The sequence below is a fragment of the Mesoplodon bidens genome, assembly GCF_964165515.1.
Source record: "Mesoplodon bidens genome assembly, chromosome: 7".
NCBI classification, from domain to species: Eukaryota; Metazoa; Chordata; class Mammalia; order Artiodactyla; family Ziphiidae; genus Mesoplodon; species Mesoplodon bidens.
In genome coordinates, this window is record NC_138164.1 from 50997552 (window position 1) to 51024233 (window position 26682).

The window sequence follows — 26682 nt, forward strand, 5'->3', positions numbered from 1 at the left end:
GGTTCTGAAGCATGGAGTATGGCAAGGAACCATGGAGTCAGGAAAGCTTTCAGTGTCTTGACAATGTTTTTGAGATTTCACCTTTTTTTTTCTCCCCAAAAAACTTTCAGATGGGCTTTTTACATTCTGTATGTCACCCTTCCACCAGTCTGAATTTTTTTCTTTCTCAACCTTTCTTCTAAGCCTTGTGAAAATTTTTTATTATTAACTATGAAGTTACAAACCAGTATGTCCTGCTTTGTGGCTTTTTACATTAGGTGACTTAGCGAAGTGTTGAAGTGATCTGGAAGATATTCTGCAACTTTCAAATGAATAGCAAACTCACATGCCTCCAGATACTAGGCATATGAAAATAAAAATGAGTGAAATACACTAAAGAGTTTATGCCTCATCTAAGAGGGATATCCAATTCTCACGTTCACCTGATCAGTGCCATAATGAATATGGGCCCAGTCTTCAGCCTTCTCAAGAGAACACAGGAAATCTAAATGTTTGCTTGCAGTTCTCCTGACTTTAAAATTATTGACAACTACTTGAAACAGTTAAAAATAACTTCATGTGGCCCAAGCTAAACCCAAACCTGTCAGTAATTGTATCCTGCTCTCCAGGTTTAGACCTGTGTTATGAGTAAGAATTAATAAATTTTTCAACTGGAAAAAAAAAAGATTTAAAGTAAGTATGCCAATTAGTTTGGAATTTCAAACCTGGGAGTACTTGGGGGAAATGTCAACTCTAATTGAAAACAGGTGAGTTTAATAGGCAAGTCTAATAGCCTTTACATATGGTAGGGCAGATTGAACTGATACTTAGTAATATTTTAACTGTGGAAATAACTGAAGAAAAACCCTCTCAGTATGTATGGTTTAATAACTGAGGGTTCTGAGCAAAGCAAAGGTATCTTGTAAGGGAATTGATTTATTGAGAAGCCCTTTATTGTATTTGCGATTAATATGTAAAATAAATCTAGGAGACCCTCTATTGATTCATCTATGGTTTTGAATGTTTATTGTTTGCTGTACCATCCCACTTTGTCTTCCCAGTCATTGACTTTTATTGGAAGCAATATTGATTCCTTGGATTTTATTCCGTGGCCGATGGGGTAGGGGGGAGGGGCATCGAGAGGGGAAGAAATAGGAAGGGGAAAGTGTGAGGTGAAGCAAGCACTCATGTGCTTCTCTTTTACATTGTCCATTACAAGATTGATTTGAGTTAGCTAGTTTTTCTTGTAAGAAGAATAGGTACTTTGATTGATTAAACACAGTGCCTTATACATAGGAGAGCTTAATGGTATTTGTGGAATTGAACCCCGTGGATTAAACCACATTTATCCATTAGTGGGAAGTACTTTAATCACATAATCTGATTCATACTTAGTTGGGCTGCGGGGAATGGGAGTTTAGAGGTCAGCCCTAGGAAAGAAGTGAATCTTAGGTTTATAGAGGGCAAGGTGAAGGTCTTCGATGGGAGTAAGGGTGAGAAAGGAGGCTAGGTGAGGGAGAGAGTTTGAAAAAGGAAGATAGAAATGTTCAAGTACCACTTAGTCTACCGTGCAATTTTACAAAGAGCTCTGCTTTTTACAACTAAATTTATCATAACTTATGCAAAGGCTACATAGAATATTGTTTTTTTAAAAATATATTGGAGTATAATTGCTTCACAATACTGTGTTAGTTTCTGTTGTACAACAAAGCGAATCAGCCACATGCATACACATGTCCCCGTATCTCCTCCCTCTTGAGGCTTCCTCCCATCCTCCCTATCCCACCCCTAGGTCATGGCAAAGCACCGAGCCGATCTCCCTGTGCTATGCTGCTGCTTCCCACCAGCCAACTATTTTACATTCGGTAGTGTATATATGTCGTTGCTACTCTCACTTTGCCTCAGCTTCCCCCTCCCACCCCATGTCCTCAAGTCCATCCTCTGTGATCCTCTATGTCTACCTCTTTATTCCTGCCCTGCAACTAGGTTCATCAGTACCTTGGTTTTTTTTTTTTTTTTTTAGATTCCATATATATGCGTTGCATACGGTATTTGTTTTTCTCTTTCTGACTTCACTCTGTATGGCAGACTCTAGGTCTGTCCACCTCACTACAAATAACTCAGTTTCATTCCTTTTTATGGCTGAGTAATATTCCATTGTATATATGCACCACATCTTTATCCATTCATCTGTTGACCCACCTCCTAGAGTAATGGAAATAGAATATTGTTTTTTAACCAGGACTACTTTGAGAGTTTGCAGACTTAGTTTTCTTTCTTTTAGCCTAGTCTTCTTAGGTCAAGTTAGTCTAATACCTCTTCACCCAATCCCTGCCTCTCTCTGGTGTGGGAAGTGAAACAGGAGAAGATGTGTATTCTGTGAGGTGTTCCTCTTTGAGAGTTTTAAAAACATCCTGAAGAATCTATTATGTATTTTTGGAAATTATGTTTGTTGAAGGAAGAACCATCATTTTCCTCTCCCCATGTTTCTACATGACTTGTAAAGTAAGGAAGTTCTCTTGGAAGTGGCTTTCCCTCTTCTTTCAACTCCTTGGGTGAGATGCCCTCTCAAGGAAGGATTAGGTGAGGACTGGAGAAGGAGTTGAGTATGCTTTTGCTCAGTGACATCTGGTTCTGTTTTTAGAGCTCTCAATTCTTAGGACATAACGTTCTCTACTTCCCTGTAGGGTGGATTTATCTGAGCAGCCTGGACCCTATGAGGGAGAAGGAAATGAAATGTATACAGTTCTAAGTTTAATTTACAATTGAAGTTAATAGGTAGCTTTTTTGGTCACTGATTTCAGCTATATTTTTATCTTTGTCTGGCTCCTTTGTTTGTTTCTTTGTTGGTTATAAACCCACAGTAAGGGAGAAGGATGCTCATTAATGGAAGAGGAACTATTTTGAAATCTTGTCTCTTGGATAGAATGTTTATTAGGTTTAAGCTAATCTTGCATTTCCCTACTATGGCTTGCTCTGGTTTACTTTGGCATCTTGAAACCGAGAACTGCCTTGTTAAGCAGGTAGCAATCTAGAGCTTAGAGATGGAAGGTAAGCAATCAGAATTCAAAGAGATGCTCTTTGGGAGAGGATTAAGAGGTTGGTAAATGTTCAGTGTAGGCAATGAGAATACAATGAGCTAAAATACTTGAAATAGTAGAAACTTGACATTAAAGAGGAAAGATTTTATGTGGAATATGTGACCTTATGTCACAGAAGATTTCTGAAGATTTGTAAGATGCTAAAAGGTATCTGTGCTAATAAAAGCATCTTTTTAAATCCTAATTAATAGTTTAATTATATTTTTCTTTAAAAAATGTAAGATATCAGATTACATGGTACTTATTTTTATCTTTGTAGTTGAAATGAATGGTCTATTAGTACTTTTGGTCATGAACTGAAATTAACATTTGCTATTTGGTTGAGGGTGAGAGTCTGTCATAGTGAAGTACTAATTGAAGTACTTGATTAGAAACTATGAATAACACTTTTCTAAGGTCATTTAACATTGTAATCATACTTTTCTTTTCATTGTAATCATACTTGGAATACCTTATTTGGGATCACTTAGATCTGTGTTTAAAGCTGACTGTTAGCTCCATGACATAAGTTACTTAACTACTCTGAGCTGTTGTTGGCTCACATGAGAAATGGAGATAGAACACAATTGTCAGGAGTTTAAGAATGAAATGAAATAAAATATACACAAGTGCTATGTAAATAGTAAAGTGAATATAACTTGTTAGCACTTTGTACTGTGTTTATGCTCAGAAAATAGCATACTGTCTGGTGATCTTAAGACACATCAGGGGAATTTACATTTACATCTACCTGTCTCATTTGTAGGGAACAAATTCAAATGGCTATTTGCAGCCTTGACAATATGACTCTTCCACTGGAAATTGCAGAAGCTTTTTCTTTTTCTTTCTTCTAGTCCACAATGAACAGTAGGAATCTCTTTCTTGCTTTTCATGTTGGCATTGACTATCCATTGACATATCTGGTATTCTAAGTAATCTTTTAAAAATTGAAATATAGTTGTACAATATTATGTTAATTTCAGGTATACTACATAGTGATTTGACATTAGCATATATTGTGAAATGACAATGATAAGTCCATTAACTATCTGTCCCGATAAAACTTACTGTATAATAGTACTGATCATATCCCTATGCTGTTTATTACGTCCCTGTGGCTTGTTTCATAACTGGAGGATTGTACCTCTTAATCCCCTTCACCTATTTCAACCCCCCACCTGTCTCCCCTCTGGATACCACCTGTTTCTTCTCTGTATCTGTGAGTCTGTTTTCATTTTGTTTTTTAGATTCCACATGTAAGTGAGATCATATGATATTTGACTTATTTCATATGGTGTAATATCCTCTAGATCCATCCATGTTGTTGCAAATGGCAAGGTTTCTTTCTTTTTTTTTTTAATGGCTGAAAAATATTCCGCTGTATTTATATACCACATCTTCTTTATCCATTCGTCTATTGATGGGCACTTAGGTTGCTTCCATACCTTGGCTATTGTAAATAATGCTTCAATGAACATAGGGTGCACATATTTTTTCAAATTGGTATTTTTGTCTTCTTCAGGTAAATACCCAGAAGTTAAATTGCTGGATCATATGGCAGTTCTATTTTCAATTTTTTGAGAAACCTCTATACTGTTTTCCCTTCTGGCTGTACCAGTTTACATTTCCACCAACAACGCACGAGGGTTCCCTTTTCTCCATCCTTGCCAATACTTGTTATTTATTGTTTTGTTGATGATAGCCATTCTGACAGGTGTGAGGTGGTATCTCATTGTGGTTTTAATATGATTAGTGATCTTTTCATGTGTCTGTTGGCCAGCTGTATGTCTTCTTTGGGAAGATGTCTAGGTCCTCTGCCTATTTTTTAATTGGGTGGTTTGTTTTTTTGATGTTGAGTTGTATGAATTCTTTGTATATTTTGAATATTAACCCATTGTTGGATATGTTGTTTGCAGATATCTTCTCCCATTCAGTAGGCACCTTTTCAGTTTGTTGATAGTTTCCTTTGCTTTACAAAAGCTTTTTAGTTTGATGTAGTCATATTTGTTTATTTTTCTTTAGTTTCTCTTGCCTGAGGAGCAGATCCAAAAGAATATTGCTAAGACTTATGTCAGAGAGGTTACTGCCTATGTTTCTTCTAGGAGTTTTATAGTTTCAGGTCTTACATTTAAGTCTTTATTCCATTTTGAGTTTGTTTTTGTATATGCTATGAGAAATTAGTACACTTTTTTTTTTTTTTTTGCGGTATGCGGGCCTCTCACTGTTGTGGTCTCTCCCGTTGTGGAGCACAGGCTCCGGACGCGCAGGCTCAGCAGCCATGGCTCATGGGCCCAGCCGCTCCGTGGCATGTGGGATCTTCCCGGACCGGGGCATGAACCCATGTCTCCTGCATCAGCAGGCGGACTCTCAACCACTGCACCACCAGGGAAGCCCAATTAGTACACTTTGATTGTCTGTATGTAGCTGTCCTGTTCTCCCAACACCATTTATTGAAGAGGCTTTTACTCATTGTATATTCTTGCCTCATTTGTTGTAGATTAATTGACCATATAAGTGTGAGTCCATTTCTGGGTTCTATATTCTGTTTATTGATCTGTGTGTCTGTTTTGATTTGCAGTGTAGTTTGAAATCAGGGTGCATGATATTCCAGCTTTGTTCTTCTTTCTGAAGATTGTTGGCTCTTTGGGATCTTTCGTTTCCATGCAAATTTTAGAATTATTAATTCTAGTTCTGTGAAAAATGCCATTGGTATTTTGATTTAGACTGCCTTGGGTAATATGGTCATTTTAACAATATTAATTCTTCTATGAGCATGGTAAATCTTTCCGTTCGTTTGTGTTGTCTTCAGTTTTCTTCATCAATGTCTTATAGTTTTCTGGGTCCAGGTCTCTTATCTCCTTAGATGTATTCTTAGTTATTTTATTCTGTTTGATGCAGTTGTTAATGAGATTGTTTTCTTAATATCTTTTTCTGATAGTTTATTGTTAGTGTATAGAAATGCACCAGATTTCTGTATACTGATTTTGTATCTTGCAACTTTACTGAATTTATTAGATTAGCGGTTTTTAGTAATGTGTTTAGGATTTTCTATACTTAGTAACATGTCACCTGTAAACTGGGACAGTTTTATTTCTTCCTTTCTAATTTGGATTCCTTTTAATTCTTTTTCTTGTGTGGTTGCTATGGCTAGGATTGCGAACACTATGTTGAATAAAAGTGCGAGAGTGGGCATCCTTGTCTTGTTCCTGATTTTAGATGAAGTGCTTTCAGCTTTTCACTGTTGAGTATGGTGTTGACTGTGGTTTTGTAATATATGACCTTTAATATGTTGAGGTATGTTCCCTCTATACCCACTTTGTTGAGAATTGTTATCATAAATGGATTTGAAATTTGTCACAGGCTTTTTCTGCATCTATTGAGATGATAATATGATTTTTATTCTTCAGCTTGTTACTGTGGTGTATCACTTTGATTTGCGTTTATTGAAAAATCCTTGCATCCCTGGGATAAATCCCACTTGATCATGGTATATGATCCTTTTTATGTATTGTTGAATTCAGTTTGCTCATGTTTTGTTGATTTTTGCATCTGTGTTCATCAGCGATAATGGCATGTAATTTACTTTGTGGTATCTTTGCATGGTTTTGGTATCAGGGTGATACTGGCCTTGTACAATGAGTTAAGAAGCATTCCTCCCTCTTCAATTTTTTTGTAATAGTTTAGGAAGGATGAGTGTTAACTCTTCTTTAAATGTTTTGTAGACTCCACCTGTAAAGCTGTCTGGTCCTGGACTTTTGTTTGTTGGGAGTTTTTGTTTTTTTTAATTGATTCAGTTTCATTACTGGTAATTGGTCTGTTCATTTTTTTTTATTTCTTCCTGATTCATTTTTGGGAGATTTTTATGTTTCTAGGAATTTATCCATTTCTTCTAGATTGTCCATTTTATTGGCATATATTTGTTCTTAGTAATCTTTTATGATCCTTAGTGTTTCTGTGGTGTCGTTTCTGATTTTATTTCTTTCATTTCTGATTTTATTTATTTGGGCCCTCTCTTTCTTGATGAGTCTGGTTAAAAGTTTATCAGCTTTGTTTATCTTTTCAAAGAAATCATAATTTCATTCGTGTTTACTTTTTTAAAATTTTTAATTTTTTTAGTCTCTATTTCATTTACTTCTGCTCTGATATTTATGATTTCTTTCCTTCTACTAATTTCGGGTTTGTTCTGCTTTTTCTAGTTCCTTTAGGTGTAAGGTTGTTTATTTGAGAGTTTTCTTGTTTCCTGAGGTAAGCTTGTTTCACTACAAGCTTCTTTCATAGAACTGCTTTTGATGTGTCCCAGAGATGTGGATTGTTGTATTTCCATTTGCATTTGTTTCCAGGTATTTTTTGATTTCCTCAGTAAACCATTGGTTGTTTAGTAGCATGTTTTTTTAGCCTCCACATGTTTGTGTCTTTTGTAGTCTTTTTCTTATAGTTTGTTTCTAGTCTCATACTGTTTCCAGAAAAGATACTTAATATAATTTCAGTATTCTTAAATTTATTGAGGCTTGTTCTGTGGCCTAGCTTCTGATATGTCCATTTGCGCTAAAAAAAGTGTGTATTCTGCTGGTTTTGGATGATATGTTCTATACATATCTATTAAATCCATCTGGTCTAATGTGTTATTTAAGGCCAATGTTCCCTTACTGATTTTCTGTCTGGATGATCTGTCCATTGATGTAAGTGAGGTGTGACAGTTTGCTACTGTTATTGTATTAGTGTCAGTTTCTCCGTTTATGTTTGTTAATATTTCTTTTATGTATTTAGATGCTCCTATGTTGGGTGCATATACATTTACAATTGTTATATCCTCTTGTTGGCTTGATCTGTTTATCATTATATAATGTCCTTCTTTTACTCTTGTTACAGTCTTTGTTTTAAAGTCTATTTTGTCTGATATAAGTATTGATACTCCAGCTTTCTTTTCCTTGCCACTTGCATGGAATACCTTTTTCCATCCCCTCAATATCAGTCTGTATATAACTTTAAATCTGAAGTGAGTCTCTTGGAGGAAGCATATATATGGTTTTTTCTTTTTAAAAAAAAAAATCTGTTCAGCCACTGTCTTTTGATTGGAACATTTAGTCCATTTATGTTAATTACTGATAGGTATATACTTTTTCCATTTTAATTCTTTGCTGGTTGCTTTTGTAATTCTTTTTAGTTCTTCTCTTCTTTTGCTTTCTTCCCTTGTGATCTGATGACTGTCTTTAGTGTTATGTTTGAATTTTATTTTTGTGTGTGTGTATGTATCTACTATAGGTTTTTGGTTTGTGGTTACCATGAGGTTAACAAATAGCTATATGCACTGCGTGCATGCGCGCGCACACACACACACGTATGTGATTGTTTTTAGTTGATAGATCTCTTAATTTTGAACAGACTCTAACCACCCTAAGTTTTTACCCCCTGCACATTTAATATTTTTCACATCATATTTAAAATCTTTTTGTTGTGTCTTATTATGGATATATATTATTACTTTTGTCTTTAGCCTTCCTATTAGCTTTATAATGGTTGATCTGTTACCTTTACTGTACATTTGCCTCTACAAGTGATATTTTTCCTTTCATAATTTTCATGTTTCTAGTGGTGGCCTTTTCTGTTTAGAGAAGTTCTTTCAACATTTCTTGTAAAGCCGGTTTAGTGATGCTGACCTCATTTAGGTTTTGCTGGTCTGTAAAAGTCTGTTTCTGCTTCAAATCTGAATGATAACCTTGCTGAATAGAGTATTCTTGGTTCTAGGTTTTTTTCTTTCATCACTTTGAATATATCAGGCCACTCCCTTCTGGCCTGCAGCTTCTTCTGAAAAGCCGATAGTCTTTTCAGAGTTCCTTGTATGTAACGTTGGCTTTTCTTTCACTGCCTTTAAGATTCTCTATCTTTAACTTTTGCCATTTTAATTATAATTTGTTTTAGTGTGGACATCTTTGGGTTCATCTTGTTTGGGACTTTCTGTGCTTCCTGAGCCTGAATGTCTTTTCCTTTCCTAGGTTAGGGAAATTTTCAGCTGTTATGTCTTCAAGTAAGTTCTCTGCCCCCTTTCTCTCCCTCTTCTCCTTCTGGGACCCCTATAATGTTAGTACGCTTTATGTTGGCCCAGAGGTCTCTTAAACTATCCTTATTTTTAAAAATTCTCTTTTGTTTTTTTCTCTTCAGCATGGGTGATTTCTAGTACTGTCTTCCAGATTGCTGATCTGTTCTGCTGTATGATCTAATGTACTGTTGATTTCTTGTAGTGTATTTTTTATTTCACTTTATTGTATCTGTTTGGTCCTTCTTTGTATTTTCCAGCTATCTGTTTGGTTCTTCTTTGTATTTTCCAGCTATTTCCAGCTTCTCACCATGTTCATTCATTCTTCTCCTGAGTTTGTTGAGTATCTTTATGATCACTACCTACCTTGAACTCTTTATCAGGTAGATTGTCTTCACTTCATTTAGTTCTTTTTCTGAGGCTATACGTCTTGTTTATTCATTTGGAATATATTCCTCTATCTCCTCATTTGGCCAAATCGCTGTATTTCTTTTGGTGTATTAGGTAGGCTGCTTATGTTTCCTGATCTTGAAGTGGCCTCATGTAGGAGATGTCCTGTGGGGCCCAGCAGCACACTCCACTCTGGTCACCAGAGCTGTATGCTCTAGAGGTCCCTCTTATGTAGGCTGCATGAACCTTTATGTTGTGCTGGGGCTGAGTACTGTGTGCTGGTAGGCAGGGCTGTCCACTGTCCAGTTAGCTGTGCCTTATGTGGTGGCTGCAAGCCTCCTGGAGGGCAGGGTAGGCTTCTTGTGTGGCTCTCTACAGGGCCTGGTGGGCACAGGGCTGGTGCTGGCTCATTGGAGGGTTGTGTTGGGTCCCTGGCACTAATCGGCTAGAGGGAGAATTCCAAAATGGAGCTTGTCTGTACTGGTGTTATCATGGTAGAACAAGCTCCACAAAATGGCTGTTGCCATCATTTCCTCCCCCAAGCGGTGTCCCATTTGCCTCCTACCTCTCTGGGAGGCTCTCCAAGATCAGCAAGTGGGTCTCGCCCAAGCTCCTTTCAAACTATTGCCTCTGGTCTGGGACTTGGAGCATGTTGAGATTATGTGTGCTCCCTTTAAGAGCAGAGTCTCAGTTTCCTAACACCCCTTCCCCACCTCCCATGCTCCCAAATATAAGCTCTCCTGTTTTCAAAGCTAGAAATTCTGGGGGCTTGTTTCCTGGTGCACAACCCCTTGGACTGGGGAACCTGCTGTGGGGCTTGGACCCATTGCTCCTTGGGGAGGACTAGTTGTGATATTCCTCCCATTTGTGGGTTGCTGACTGAGTGATGTGGGTCCTGACAATACTGTGTCTCCGCCCCTCCTCCCGCTCTCATGTGGTTCCTTTATGTCTTTAGTTTTGGAAAATCTTTTCTGCTAATCTTCAGGTTGTTCTTATAGATAGTGGCTCTGTAAGTAGTTGTAATTTTGGTGTGTCCGTGGACGGAGATGAGTTCAGGGTCTTCCTACTATACCATCTTGGCCATCTCCTCTATTCCCTGTAATTTGAGTGCCAGGTGGAACAGTAGAGAAAAGCGAAAAGAGAATATATTGTAGAGAGAAATGGCATGACATTTTAAAAATCATCTATTGGGATACTGTTAGCATCTCTAAAAAAATTTTTATTTTTATTAATTTGGATCATTTTTCTTTAAGATCTTTGACTATCATTGCTGGTAGCAGATGAACAGAAAATTTTCCTGAGTTTTCTATTTGTGGACTACGTTAAAAGTAAACTTAAAAGCTCAGATACCTGCGGAAGTATCTCAGGGGCATAATTGCGCAATAAAATGTTTTTATACTTTTCTCATTCTTAGATGGTCATGCAAATAGTGCTGAATTATTTTAAAGGTAATTATTTCATTCAGGGCAGTTTGCTTTATACAATGCAGGATTGAATTTTATTTTTCTCACATCTTGAGAGCAAGTGATGCAGTCTGCTCTGTCCTTTTGGCTCCTAATTTGTTAATTTAGAATTTTCCTAAAGAAGTTCCTGTAAGATGGGTAACTGTGGGACACTATTATTTTCTTCTTGTTGAATATTCCAAATTGCCTGAGTTTCTCTTTTCAAAGAGAGAATATTTAGTTATTAGAGACTAGTGAAGTTATAAAACTGTAATACTGAAAGTATTTTAAAATCATTAATACTCTAGTGTTTGGAAGAGATAACTAAACTGCAGATTAGGCCTTATTACTGAGTTTGATAAAACTTATTTATTGTACCATATGAAGAAAACAGCAGAACTTCCATTTATACTTATTTTTTTTACTCAATCTCTTTTTCGTTTTCATTTTTTGTGTATGTGTAATATATGCATAGTACTATTTATATACATGTATGTGCATTGTTTATATATATGTATGTGCAGCTACTCAAGTTAGTTGAATTGAAAACATTAAGAAAGGGAGAAAGTGTCATATTTTAGAATAAGAGTGGTATGACGTCTTTGATCATCTTTGCTTCCCTAGTGATGATACTTTTTTTTTTTCGGTACGCGGGCCTCTCACTGTTGTGGCCTCTCCCGTTGCGGAGCACAGGCTCCAGACGCGCAGGCTCAGCGGCCATGGCTCACGGGCCTAGCCGCTCCGCGGCATGTGGGATCTTCCCGGACTGGGGCATGAACCCGTGTCCCCTGCATCGGCAGGCGGACTCTCAACCACTGCGCCACCAGGGAAGCCCGTAAATGATACTTTTTAACAGTAGCCTTGAATACTTGTTGGTTTTGAAATTGTTTTATGAGTACTTTGAAAATTACTTATAAAAGTAGATTATTTGGAGTAATTTCTTTCTGAATATGAACATGCAATGCATTGCATGCAATTTGGGACAGTTACCAAAAAGCAAAGAAGAAAATGGTATCTTAATCCCATGACCCAATGATAATTGCTTCCAATCATAAACACATGTATACACATACATGTGCACACACACACACAATTGGGATCATTCTGTATGTAATGACTTAAATTTTTTATTTTGAGAAATTAAAATAATATAACAAATACATAACTAGATTTAAGAATGAACATTCCCTTCCTCCTCCCATTCCCCCTTTCCCTCTCCTTCCCCTTTCACTATAAATTCTTTGATTAACATATTTCTCAGGATAAAAATTTTAAAGTGGGATTCTTGTGTTAAAATGTGTGACACCCTCCAGGTTTTATAGTTTATATTCCCACAAGCCTGAGTAGCCTTTTCCCCTATTCTTTAGCCATCACTGGTTATCATGAAAACAAACCAAGAAATCTTTGACAATTTGATCAGTTAAACATCTCAGATTTAACTTGGGTTTCTTATATTACTAGTGAGGTTGAATATTTCCTCTTTTCCCCTTTTTGGCAGCCAGTATTCCTTTTGTAAATTGCTAACTTAATGAATTCTGTGTGTTTTTCCATCACAGTGTTCAGATTTTTTTTTAATATGGGCTTATAAATATTCCTTATATTTAAGATTAAAATATTATCTGTATATACATTTTTACAGCTTTTCATTTATCTTTTATAGTTTGAATTTTTATGTAGTCTAACCTAATGCTTTTTGAAAGTGGTCTGCAGTCCCAATTCTGATCCCTGATGAAGTTTCCGTTAGTCTTTGTTGCGAATGTGAGCATAAAGTGTCTGACTGCACGTTCCTGTTTCTCATTTTTTTTTTCCTCTGATTTGAGGCTTAGAAATTCCTTCTTTATTCTGAGAGTCAGATAAATGTTCATTTATATATTTTTCTTCTTTATGGTTTTGTGTTCTACTTTGATTTTTTTTTAATAATGTGGAATTTGGGAGAGATAATATGTGAGGAAGGAAATGATCTTCTGCTGAAATAGTTGATCAGTATTTTAGAACCTCTCTATCTAACCTTGAATCTATCATCTAGCTATCTGTCTCTTAGTGATTTGATATGTGACCACTAGCACTTTTTATTTTCTGGGCATAGCATTTTGATGGGTTGTGTATTAAACTTGAGAGACAGTATAGTATGGTGGAAGAAGCACTGAATTTGACCGTACAGCTATGTATTTGAGTCCTAGTTTATCTATTAGCTATGTGACATAGGCAAATAACATAATCCCTTTAAGCCAGTTTCTCAGTTTTTAAAAAGAGATCACCTTTATATAATAGAGGATACCTCTTGTGTCTTGTAGGCTTGATATATGGATTAGCATAGAAAATGTATATGAAAATCCACCTTATTATCCAAGGCTTCCTGAATTAGATACTAGCATCTAGCTCCTGTACCTCTATCCTGCTTGAAAAATCTCACTGCATATTTTGGTATAGTTCATTTAGTGCTGAGGCATATCTCATACCTACCACCAGTCTGGTAACCTTTCCAAAGGAGGATGGTTTGACCTTATTGTTCAAGAACCCATTCTGATATGTATTGGTCATTGCTTATTATTCTGTCATATATGGTAGTAACAGCCACATATGGCTATTCAAATTTAAGTGAATTAAAATGGAAAATGGAAAATTCATTTCATCAGTTGTACATTTCAACTGTTTTATAGCTACATGTAGCCAGTGGCTACTTTTTGGACAGTGCAGACATAGAACATTTCCATTATCAAAGTTCTCTTGGGCAATACTTCAGTCTAGAACTTGAATCATACTTAGGGCCTTTTCTAGCCTATTGAATTGAGGGCAGGTAAACAAGCAAAAATCTGAAAGGAATGGAAGGTAATGGGATAATGAATGGGTCAAAATGCAACAGCATATTAAAAGTTATATGAAAAATATAATATAACTTATTAAAAAAGCCTCTCAGAGGGAAAAAGAAAACATTGTTTGAGTCTGACTTTGTTTAAAGGGTCATGGAGGAAAAAATAAAACATTGTTTGAGTCTGACTTTGTTTAAAGAGTGCTGGTTCTTAGGAGTTGAATGTAATCTCCTTTGATTTAGGCACTTCATCAGCTTATTGGAGATTTTGCCTATATTAAATTTTACGTCAAGGTGATTTGCTTCAACTAAGATGTTTCCAGTTTTGAAGGCAATACTAGTTCGTCATAGTAGAAAAGGAAAAATAGGGACATAAGCATAGAAAATAAAACATAAAGTTTTTTTGGAAAATTTAAAAAATCATATATGCCTTTTAGTGAGTTTTAAGAATTTAGCACTATAACCAGCATCTACTCCATTACAATGCTAATTATGTAACATAGGTATTTAGAAAATGCCTAAGATAGGGAAAGATTTTCAAACATTGATTGAGCTGTTTAAGGTGGGGGGGGAATAAATGAAATGGTTCTTGAAGTGTTAATGTCTTAAGCAAGAAATCAGCAAAATTTCAGTAGAAATTCTATTAATGTAATAAAATCAATGAACTCAGAGATTTTATCTCCAGGTCACCTCTGGAAGATCAAGGGCTGAATATGAGCTGACTTTGGAAGTCTTACATTTTGGTGGATTTGATAAGAAATAGACAAAGTACCCTACTTTTAATGGAAAATTCATGCAGTTTTATTAAATCTGTTTGTTAGTGTATCCCTAGCAGTTAGCAAAATGCCTGAAAAGGTACTAAGTACTCAGTGAATAGATTTTGAATGAAAGCATAAGTCAATTGAATTTGATATCCTGGAACTAGTTACATAAAATTTAGTCAGATATAATCTAACTGATATAATCAGGATATAAAAATATCCTGAATAAAGTTCTCAGCTTTATTTACTTGCCTTATTTTAACTGCAGCAAATAAGAAAAATATAAGTCTTGACATTTGAAAGTGCTTCTATGAGATTTAGGCAGCTTTGAGGAATCATTTGGGGAATATTAGGAGTCATTTGATAATATCTTTAAAAATGTTTCCAGGGGTATTTGTTATGTTCCCTCTTTTAACACCATTTTCTTAGTGTATAGTTCGTAAGAGCAAGTATTAGCATTAGATACTTTTTGCTCGTTTGAGGATGAGATTCACATGATTGGTGGGTATGATTATACAATATTATTCTTTTTAAAGACAAGCAACTAAGTTAAAGACTCCCTATAAACCTTCATAATTTGTATTTCCTCTTCTCTAGTGTATCTGTTAGATGAAATGCCCTTTGGTTTCTTTCATCTTAATTTTATTAATGAAAACATTTTGTAAAAGTTTACATATAGCGCATATACTAAGCTGTGGGAACACACATATGAGTTATCCTTTGTTCTTGCCCTCAAGGAGTCTTACAGTTTAAGCGAAGACATGTGGCAGAAACATATTCTACCAATGCATAATGATGGAGTTCAGAACATGCTACCCCAAAGTATGGCACCTTCACATATTGAATATTTTAAGCAGAAGGAATTAGAGCAACAGCATGTGCTGGAGGAACTTACTGACCTGCCTCTAAAGCAGGTCATAAAACCCTCATGAGAGGTGTCCCTATACCTAGAGGAAAGGAGCATCTTTAGCTCCAAAGGTGAAATCTGAACAAGAGATAATGCTAGTAAGTTTTTGTCAGTTTACTATACTCTTTCCACGATATTCCACTCTTCATCAAACTTGGCATAAGAACACTCAGGTTTGTTTCTTCAGGCCTTCATTTGCTTATGAAGCCTCCAGTGTTGAGTAAAATTTACATTAAATAAACTTGTATGCTTTTCTCTTGTTAATATGTCTTGTTACAGGGGTCCCAGTTGAAAATTTAGAAGGGTAGGGGAAAAAGATATTTTTCCTCCTCTACAATATGTATTGACCATATTTAAGCAATCAGAAACAAAAACAAAACTATAGGTAAGCAGTAAAATTAAACAAGGAAGAAAATTTCGATAACAAAGCCATTTCCAAATACTTAACTGTAGCCCCCCACTTCCCAATTATGAAAACAGAGTATGGTATATTCAAATAGTATAAGAGATAAAATGAAAAGTAAGTCTTTCTCTCATTTCAGCCTTTCCTCAGAGGCAACTAATTAGAAGTTTTATGTGTTATTTCTAGACATTTTAAAAAACATATAAAAACATTGATGAGTGTTTGCATACATATTTTTAAAATATATTGGAGTACATAATACATATCTGTACCATGCTTTTTAGCATAACGTTATATCTTGGAATATTTTTCTTATCAGTATGTATCTCATTTTTACTGGTTGCATGATACTGTGCAGATTTTTAACCAATTCATTTCTGGCGAACATTTAGATTGGTTCTAGGTTTTTGCTGTGACAAATAGTCCTGTGAAGTCAAGGAGATAAAAGAGATGTATGTGTTTTGTGTGTGTGTGTTAGTATAGTGGTATGTATAATTAGAACAAGGGCTGAGCAGAATCTTAAACTTTCAGTGACGTACCTAGGCAGAATGTGTTGGACAATAAGACAGACAGACCCTAAAGTAGTTCCCATGATCCCTGCCTCCTGGTGTTCGTGCCTTTGTATAATCCCCTCGCCTTGAGTGTGAGCAGGATTTGTGACTTCCTTCTAACCAAAAGAATACGCTAAAGGTCATGGAATGTTACTTTCCTAGTTATGTTACATAAGACTCCATTTGGCTAGCAGACTTACTATCTACATCATTGGCTTTGAATCCTACTGCCATAAGGAAATGAATTGTTACAATCTCAGTAACCTTGGAAGTGGATCCTTCCCCAGTTGAACCTCCAAATGAGGATGTAATTATGGTTGACACCTTGATGTAGCCTTGTAGAGGACCCAGCTAAACTATGCCAGATTCCTAACCCACAGAAACTAAGATAGTATATGATATTGTAAACCACTGGGTTTGTGGTAATTTGTTATGTAGCAAGGAGGTTGTTATGTCCAAATGAGAGAAAAAATTTAAAAATTTTAAGCTTCTCGGATACAGCAAGAATATTCTGATAAAAATAACTGAAGGAGTTTTCAGAGAGGTTAAAAACTAGGATGATTTGTTTGTTCTTCCAGAGATTAAAATTTACTTTTTTTTTTTTTTTTTTTTTTTTTTTTTTTTTTTTTTTTTTTTTTTTTTTTTTGCGGTAGGCGGGCCTCTCACTGTTGTGGCCTCTCCCCCTGCAGAGCACAGGCTCCGGACGCGCAGGCCCAGCAGCCATGGCCCACGGGCCCAGCCGCTCCGCGGCACGTGGGATCCTCCCAGACCGGGGCACGAACCCGCGTCCCCTGCATCGGCAGGCGGACCCCCAACCACTGCGCCACCAGGGAAGCCCCCAAAATTTACTTTTAAGCTGAGTGAAATGTTTGTTTTACATCATAGTTACTATAGGAATGACGTAAGGTTTTTTTTTTAATTAATTAATTTATGTACGTATGTACGTATGGCTGTGTTGGGTCCTCGCCACTGCGCGTGGTCTTTCTCTAGTTGCGGTGAGTGGAGGCTACTCTCTGTTGTGGTGTGGGGGCTTCTCATTGCGGTGGCTTCTCTTGTTGTGGAGCATGGGCTCTAGGCATGCGGGCTCAGTAGTGGCTCGTGGGCTTAGTTTCTCCGCGGCATGTGGGATCTTCCCGGACTAGGGCTCGAACGTGTGTTCCTGCATTGACAGGCGGATTCTTAACCACTGTGCCACCAGCGAAGTCCGATGATGTAAGGTTTTGATTTAGCTACTAAAACTGTTACCAGCTATTGTGTTCAAAGTACATGGCTCTTTGATGACCCTGTAAAAGTCTAAGGAAATTTTAATGTTTAGTAGAACAGGGGAGGGTCAGGTGTACCTTGGAGATATTGGGAAAACTCAAAATGAGTAGAAATCGTATCCCCAATCATTCTTCCCCTGTTCCCTGTGTTGTGATTATTTTATAATTATTATTTAAACCAGGACATGGATGATATCTTACTCACCTTTTTATTCCAGCCATCTAGCACATTATAGATGCTCAATAAATGAGCGACTGTCTAGGAATTCTCGTCATCTCTGGTGATCTCAAAAGGCAAATGGAAATTTATGGATGAACTAATGAAATATTATACAAAATTTGTATTTGGTAGTCTACTAGAGAAAGTCAGCAATGTGCCCAGCACTGTGTTATTATATAAGGTGTCCTGTCTTATTTATTCTTTATAATAATTTGATTGGCAGTTATATTAGTAATAGATAAAATAATGGTAATGAGAATTGTATTATTTTCTTCATTTCACATTTAAGGAAATTGAGGTCTTAGAGGTTAAGAAGCTTGTACAAAGTCATACAACTTAGTTTTATCTGATTCCGAAACCTTTTCTCTAAGTCACTTACTATTGTGGCAGAAGTAGAAAAATTCTCACCAGTTTTCATGATCAAAAATTTGTGTGTGGGGCTTCCCTGGTGGCGCAGTGGTTGAGAATCTGCCTGCCAATGCAGGAGACACGGGTTCGAGCCCTGATCTGTGAAGATCCCACATGCCGCAGAGCAACTGGGCCCGTGAGCCACAACTACTGAGCCTGTGTGTCTGGAGCCTGTGCTCTGCAACAAGAGAGACCGCGACAGTGAGAGGCCCGCGCACTGCGATGAAGAGTGGACCCCGCTCGCAGCAACTAGAGAAAGCATCTCGCAAGAAATGAAGACCCAACACAGCAAAAATAAATAAATTAATTAATTAAAAAAAAATTTGTGTGTGTCATTTACAGTAGTGGGAGGGTGGCTGTTGATTAAGTATGCCTGGGATGGTAAGGGGGGCTGTGTGATGTGGGGGTTTTGATCCAAAAGTTTTAATTATGTCATGCTAATATGTTTGACATTTGTAAATATTTATTAAACATCTCTGCTGCTGTTTTTTTCTTTTTAAATTTCAGTGCAATAAAATTCTCTTTCTGGTGTACCGGTCTAAGGAGTTTGGACAGAGGCATACAATGGTGTAACTACCACCACCACCACAATCCAGATACAGATAGTTCCATCACCCCCCAGAATTATCTTGTGCTATTACCCCAGCTCTAACCTCTTGCTGCCCTATCTGTAATCCCTACAGTTTTGTCCTTCTGACAGTGTTATATAAATGAAATCATATGGTATGGAACCTTTAAGTCTTGCTTCTTTCACTTATCATAATGCTTTTGAGATTCCATTTTGTTGAGTGTATTAGTAGTGACTCCAGTTACTTATATGTTGTATCATTAGATGCTGTCCCTTCTGTGTCTGCAGAGCTGTTGTTTTTCTTTAATCTTTCTCTTTATTCTATGGGTTGGGTAATTTCTGATGCTCTATTTTCAAGTTCCTTGAGTTTTTTTTTTTTTTTTTTTTTGGTCATTCCATCTGCTGTTGTGCCCATCTAATGGATTTTTCATTTTAGTTCTTTTCATCTAGAGCTGAGTTTTCATTTTTTGTTTTCACTTCTCTATTGAGATTCCATTTCTGCCACTCATTAAGACCATTTTCTTGTTTTATGCTTTGAATATACTTTCCTGTAATTGTTTAAGTATATTTATATTATGTGCTTTGAAGTCCTTATTTGCTAAATCCTACATCTGGACCTACTTGGAGTCAGTTTCCATTGACTGCCTTTTTACCGTCTTGTTTCTTTGGATCTCATAATTTTTGGTGCTCTTGTGAGGATTGTCAGGGTTGGTTTTTTTAAAATATATATATTTAAAATGTTTATTTATTTTATTTATTTATTTTTGGCTGCATTGGGTCTTCTTGTTGTGCATGGGCTTTCCCTAGTTGCAGCAAGCGGGGGGTACTCTTCATTGCAGCACGTGGGCTTCTCATTGTGATGGCTTCTCTTGTTGCGGAGCACAGGCTCTAGGTGTGTGGGCTTCAGTAGTTGTGGCACATGGGCTCAGTAGTTGTGGCGCATGGGCTCAGTAGTTGTGGCGCATGGGCTTAGTTGCTCTGCAGCATGTGGGATCTTCCCAGACCAGGGCTTGAACCTGTGTCCCCTGCATTGGCAGGAGGATTCTTAACCACTGTGCCACCAGGGAAGCCCAGGGGCGTTTTGTTCTAGTGGACTATTAACTTGCCTGGACTCAATCTGCAAACTTTGTTTCCTACACAGTATGAGACAGCTGATATCTGTGCTCAGTTCTTTTCTTCCAGCTACTTGTTTTTTTAGCTTGGTCTCCTGGGGTGTGGGGTAAGGGTTAGGGTTCTCTTGCACCTGTGTAATTTGGTGGTCAGCCAAAAATTTGGGCAGAGATTATACTCAGATTTTGGAGCTGATCTGCCTTGTGGTTCCTCTACTTCTGGGGATTCCCTCCTAGTATCTATTTTGTCTTTCAGTAGTGGTCTCTGCTCTCTGACATCCTAAGCCAGTAAGGGCTTCAGCTTTCTGCTGCTTGGGCTGTATGGTTGGGGAATACATTCAGTTTAAAAAGCATCAGACTCGTAGATCTTACGCCATGTAGCTTTCAATTCTTCTATAATCCACCGTAGGGGCTACCTGGGGTCTCCCCCCATGCGTGTGTAATTTAACTGAGCAGAGTTTATGCTCAGATTTTTACGCTTCTGTTCTTTCATTCCCAGTATGTCTGCCTTAAATTTCCAGCTGCACTTCCAGCCCTGAATTACTTTCTCTACCACTTTGAGCTATGTGGCTGCCTTCACCATATTTGTGGGGGGTGGGGAGGGCTCTCAGCATAAAAACTTCAAGCTGATCTCATGGTTCTGTTCCCTTCCAGTTGGAGTTTTTCAAGAGTAAGCTCTTTTTTTACTACTGTATGCTTTGGGACACTTTACAAAAAATGCTGTAAAACAATTAAAAATTTTTTTAATCCAAATTTAAATAATTGTTATCTGCATGAGGCTCACATGATCAATTCTCTTGGCTACATTTGCAAGAGGTTCCTTTTAATCCCTCTGGTTCCTTTTAAAAGCTGCTTCCTCTTGTTCTTTTTCTTTCACAGTTATATCTGTATCATGTATTTTGTGCCTTCAAGGTGGTACAGTCTCTCTTTTATGCCTATAAGGAGAGAAGCTCATCAAATGATCCCTCAAGTTTCTGGCCCTTCAGAAATTCTTCCTACATCTAGACCCCTAGCATTCAGGTGTTTGCTCTTTTAGTCTGCCAATCTCAAGCGATTCATTTGCCCTGTGGGGCTATCATCACTCCTTTTGGTCTTTTCCATATATAGGAAAGGTTACCTTAGGACATTTTGCTAGCTCAGGTGCCTTCTTGACTACCTCTTGGTCTGTCTTTCCCACTCCCACCTCTGGGTATTTGGCTTTCTATGCAGCTGAAGGCAGTCCTTGGTGCCTGGCCCTGGTATCACCATGTGATTCTGTTCTATTCACTGTTTTCCCTCTCTATCAGGTCTTTCTCTCCAGTAACCACCACACTTTGTTTGCCAAGTTTGAGAGATAAAAATAATTTCACTTAACAGAAAAGCTCTTGTGTAATGACACTATTTAGAGTGAGATCTCAATAGTTTGCACAAAGCCACAAGATGGCTGTGGTTTAAAAGGGACATCTGTTGGCAATAAGGAGCAAATATATGAATTTCTGTGTACTTCACTTGCTACATTGGAAAGAACATGGGCTTTCAGTTAGACTGGGATTCTCATCTTAGCCCTAAGATTTCCTCATCTATGAAACAGGATAGTAATATTGGGTTGTTTTGAGCTTTAAATAGGAGAAAGTATGTAATCTTCCTAGCACATTGATAACAGGAAGGACAGCATAAATTGTCTCTGGATACTGTCCTTTTTTTTTTTTTTTTAAGCTCTTCTGTGGGTCATTGCCATTAATTAATAGTGCCTGGAAATAGTGTCCCTGGGAGTACTTACTTATGATACTGTAGTCTTGAAGATTGTCTCTTCCTACCCCCACCCCCCTCCTGTTTTAAAGGTAGTAATATCCAAGAAAAGGAGAAGCAATCGACTCACTCTTTCCCAATTGACTTTTGGCAGTTTCCTGAATGTATGTTTCTAGCCAATAGGCCCAGTTGTTCCAGCCTCTGTATGGATTATTTCTAGATTATTTAGAATTTACATTACTTCTGTCATGCCTAAAAATATTAGTAATGAATTGTTACATATTGTCTAAGAACTTTGTATCCAGTAATCCAGAAATTATTTTTTGATGATTACAAGATCCAAACCAGATCTTTAATTTGCCTAATATAAAGTAGACATTGGGGATCCAAGTGTCAGATTTTGAAGAACTTTTTATGGTATGGAGTTTAGATCAGGAAATGAAGAGCCATTAAAAGTTTTTAGAAAGATAATTCTGATTATAGCAGAGCTAATATGGAATCGAGTGGGGTAAAGAGGTCAAGTAAGAGGCTTATTCTTAGCTATTAAGGGTTTAAATGAAGACAGCAGCCTTACGATTGATAAGGGAGAGAAGGAGTCAAAAGAAAAATTTGAAGTTAGACTTGATGTTGGGAAAGGAGAGGTCAAGGATGACTTCAAGATTTTTGATTTATTGTATGTTATGTGTAAAGCCTGGTGTTCTCAAGGGTTTGATCCTATTTCTTTGCTGTCTCCCTGGACCCAGCAGATGAAGATGGAATCCCAAAGAACACCCAAGATATGGGGTTGGAGGGTGGGGTAACAATGCAAGACTACCCAGGTAGGAGAGATACACGAGTAAGTGGTATAGAACTGTTAGTGGAGTCTTTTCTCCCCATGCTAGGGTGAGTTTTTTTGAGCACAAGAACGACATCCAACTTGCTTTTAGCATCTGTAAATTTCTTGGCATATTATATTAGGTGTTCAATAAGTACATGAATGAATGAATGACTGAAATAAGATTAATATAATGTCACTGAGTATGGTGTAGAGATTGGTTAAAATATAAAAGATCATTAGATGTTTCAAAATAATATATAATGTGTGTCGTTTGCTTTTTATTTGTTAGTAGTTAAATCTGTAGCATTTAAAAATGTGCTAGCATGTGTAGGCAAACACAGGCATATTTTTTTTCCAGCTACCTTAACTTGAATTTCACTTCTTTTTTGTTTGTACCCTTGCTATTGGGAGTGAGGAGTGGGGTGAAATCCTTCACATGGTGACACTCAAGTTTTATTGACAAGTGAAATGTAAACATGATTTTCCAGTTGACTTTCGATAGCCTTCATCTGAACATTCTTTACTTTTTTGTGGCTGGCTATAATGTACGTGTTGTTAATTTCAGTAGGATTGATTAGGAATTCATACTGATATTTCCCAGCTACTAGATATGTGCCACCCACTGTAAAATAGTGGAAAATATGAATTGGAATTTACCTTATTCATTCCTTCTGGTTGTATTTTTTTAGTCACTGTCTCCCATGGTTTAGGATTATTTTTTACTCAGTGGTCTTTGTGGGTTTTCAGAAGGGTGTATCTTATAGTTAAGGGTTAGGAGCTAATGTGCCCTTTAAGGAAATGCTAATGCCTGAAATAGCTTATTGGAAGACTTATCCAGTAAGGAGAAAATGCTCTAAATCTCATTCTACATAACCTGCTAAGCCTCTACGTCTTTCATTTCCCTCCTTATCAGTTTTCCCTACTATTCTTTTTTACCTTTTGGGTCTCGGTCTGTGACCATTTTTTCCTATCTGACTTCCTGCTTTGTCTCTCTGATTTGTTCTTTTTCACCCTTCTCTTCTGCCTCATCTTTTCAAGACAGATAACTAGCTATAATACCAAATTGAAGTTTTAAAGGGTTTCTTCTTTAGTAAATACATTTTTATTTTTTCTAATTAAATGAAATTGAGATTTTATTTGTTTTCATAACAATTTGTGGGTTTGTTTGTTTTTTTGTGGTACGTGGGCCTCCCACTGTTGTGGCCTCTCCCGCTGCGGAGCACAGGCTCCAGACACGCAGGCTCAGCGGCCATGGCTCACGGGCCCAGCCACTCCGCGGCATGTGGGATCCTCCCGGACCGGGGCACGAACCCGTGTCCCCTAGCATCGGCAGGCGGACTCTCAACCACTGCACCACCAGGGAAGCCCCCAATTTGTGGTTTTTATGTTCACTTAACATCTGACTGATTTTTAATCAGTCATTCAGCGATCCTTCAGGAAAGGTTTCCTTTTCCAGGAGTATTCAGCAAATAAACTGTGCGTCATTTGCTAAGGAATTTGAATTAGCCATTGTACAGTTCTCCTCCTTCCCCCTGTATTATTTTTATTTCACTCTTTGAGCTACTTATTTACATATTTATTATATTAAAATGTTAATTTATTATTAGATTTTTCAATTGTTTTTGGAAAGAAAGTACTAAGTTAACTATTTTTTTTATTATTGACTGAAGTCCATACTTTTATTCAGATTTGCTTAGTTTTAAAAAATTTTTTCTGTTCCAAGATTCCATGCAAAATACACATTATTTTAAGTCCTCATGTCTCCTTAGGCTCCTCTGGACTGTGACATTCTCTTTTTTTTTTTTTTATTAGTTTCTGCTTTATAACAAAGTGAATCAGTCTAAGTTAACTATTAAAAAAATTCTAAAGTAGCAAAATAGTTTCTCTAAAATAAAAGTGTTTCTTTTAATGAGCTCTGAGATAGACTCACAATTTTCATGAGTTTGTCATTTTTTGGTGAAATTGTACTGGAATAATCTATACAATTCAGTGAGGTACAGTATTTTCTCAATTCTGGATTCCTTTTGACTTTTTTTTTGGATGGACAATGTAGGCATCCATCCCATTACCTCATCCCTTTCACTTTAATGCATAAATCCCTCCTCACTTCCCTCTATCAAATCTGGCTTGGAAAACTATATACAAAGCATACAGAAGTGAGTGTCAGGAAACCTGGGTTCTAATCCAGTTTACTTAACTTTGTTCAAATTGTTTAACCTCATTTGTTTTTTCTTTTGGTGTTTGCAATCTCTAAAAGTCAAATCTGACTTACTGTTTCTAAACAGAATACTCCAGTCTGAGCATTTTTCAAGATCAAGACTTTATGCTATATAGTAATAAATTCTCATTGTTCTTTATAATCCTGCTGTTGACCAGCATTGTGACCTTTGGCAAAGTTACTAACCTTCTTAGACTGTTTTCTATTCTGTATATGGGGAGTATAATACCTACCTTGTAAGTTGATTGTGAAGATTAAATTGGGTAGTGAATATACTTTAAAGTGCTTAGTTCAGGTATTTCGTAAAGCTGTTGTTAAGTGAGTTCTGTAATTTTACAGGACTGTAGTAGAACTAACAGTCATAAGCCTCACATATGAAAAGGCATAAAATACATGAATCATATTGATAAAATGTTTTTTGATAATTGCACTGTAAGGAAACATCAGGATGTTTGCATACTTTTAGTTTTGAACAAATATTAAATTTCTATTCATGGTCTTTAACTTGGTTAAAGAAATAACAACATTGTTATCTGGTCTTACTAGATGCTTTGTTAAGTATCTTAAAATTTTAGTAATTAAGAAATGTGTTCCAAATGAAATTTTGTCTGAAAGAATCATTCTGTGAAGTTGTTTTTGTCTTTTTTGGTTCTGTATTGATGTTTGGAAACATGAGGTACCCAAATGTCAATAAGTATATTTACTAAATACAAATAGCACATTATTAAAATGTTGTATAGGAGTAACAAATTTAATCGAATAATCAAATGAAAACCACCTAAAAAGGCTTTTGGTGTTTATTTTAATCTGATTTGTGGCATTTTGTGTGTCTGATATTTTATAATCCTGTTCATCACTTTAAAAAATGTCACAGTAATGTCAGAAAAGATACAAAATTCTGTGACTTACTCTGCATGGAATAGATTTAAAGGTCAACACTACTCTTTTATGTAGGTTATGGGTGCTTCATGTGTGCTTTCAGAGCAGTAGTGTGAGGAAGCTTGAAGTGGGATGGCAGGACGGCCTCATCCTTATGACAGTAACTCCAGTGATCCAGAGAATTGGGATCGGAAATTGCATAGTAGACCTCGTAAACTTTATAAACATTCAAGGTAGGTAGAAAATATGTATTTCACGTGTCAAAGCTCTGCTAAAACTGATTTTTATGAAGAACCAAACTGCATTTGGTGTGGCCAAGTCCTGTCAGAGGATGGGAGCCGGTTTACAAAATATATGAATGTTTGCATTTCTCCTTAAATAACTTTGAGGGAAACATTTTTTCCTTTTAATTTTCTTATATTTGTATTTATATGAATTTTTATTTCTGTTTCTAAATAATGCTAAAATATCCTTAGTTGACTCCATGAATAAATGCTATAGTTAATTTAACTGGGAAGTCTGGCAAGACAGGTTAACTCTTTGTATTTAAAACTCTCTAATACGAATTTATTTTGTGCTCTAAATACATTGTGTATGATAATTTATAGGCTTTTGTCAGTCTTTGCCTCTGTACATTTTTAACTATGTGAAATTATGTTGTGTTATCATTGTGATCCTAATAGTAAAATCAGTCCATCAGTGACTCGCCTGGTTCATTTAAAGTTTGCTGCATTAAATGAAATTCAGTTGAAAAGTTTCAGCCCATTTATACATTATTTTTAAAGCTTTCATTTTGTGCTATGTGACTTATGGGGAACACCTCGTTTAGAACACTTTATGATCTGATATCTTAAGGTGTTGACACCTCATAAACCTCACATAATGCAGGTACGTAAGCATGTTTTCATAGAGAGTTGTGCTTTATGAATATTTAGGGGGTATTATTGAACATTTAACTTACTTGAATGTAAAATTCTCCTGATTACTGATAACTAGTACCAGCTTTATTGAAAAAGAATAAGAACATGCCGTGATATTGAAATCCTTTTTGTAATTTTAAAGAAATGATTCAGCTACTTTTATTAAGCTATATACATGGCTAGAAAATATGAGTGAC

The 26682-nt window shown here is 36.6% G+C and overlaps 1 protein-coding gene across 8 annotated transcripts in view; it reads left to right on the forward strand.

Moving 5' to 3' along the window:
• Positions 1–26682, forward strand: part of BTBD10 (BTB domain containing 10) — a 78959-nt gene that overhangs the window by 1407 nt on the left and 50870 nt on the right. For 2 of the 8 annotated variants that reach the window (XM_081240477.1, XM_081240478.1), the window contains exon 2: positions 25674–25798. The exons of 3 other annotated variants lie outside the window; for them this stretch is intronic. In XM_081240477.1, coding sequence (XP_081096603.1) covers positions 25698–25798 — 101 coding nt within the window. In that variant the 5' untranslated portion in view covers positions 25674–25697. Of the gene's footprint in view, positions 1–25640; positions 25799–26682 lie in introns of all 8 variants that reach the window. 3 more of the 8 variants (XM_081240474.1, XM_081240476.1, XM_081240475.1) reach the window with 2 other exon arrangements.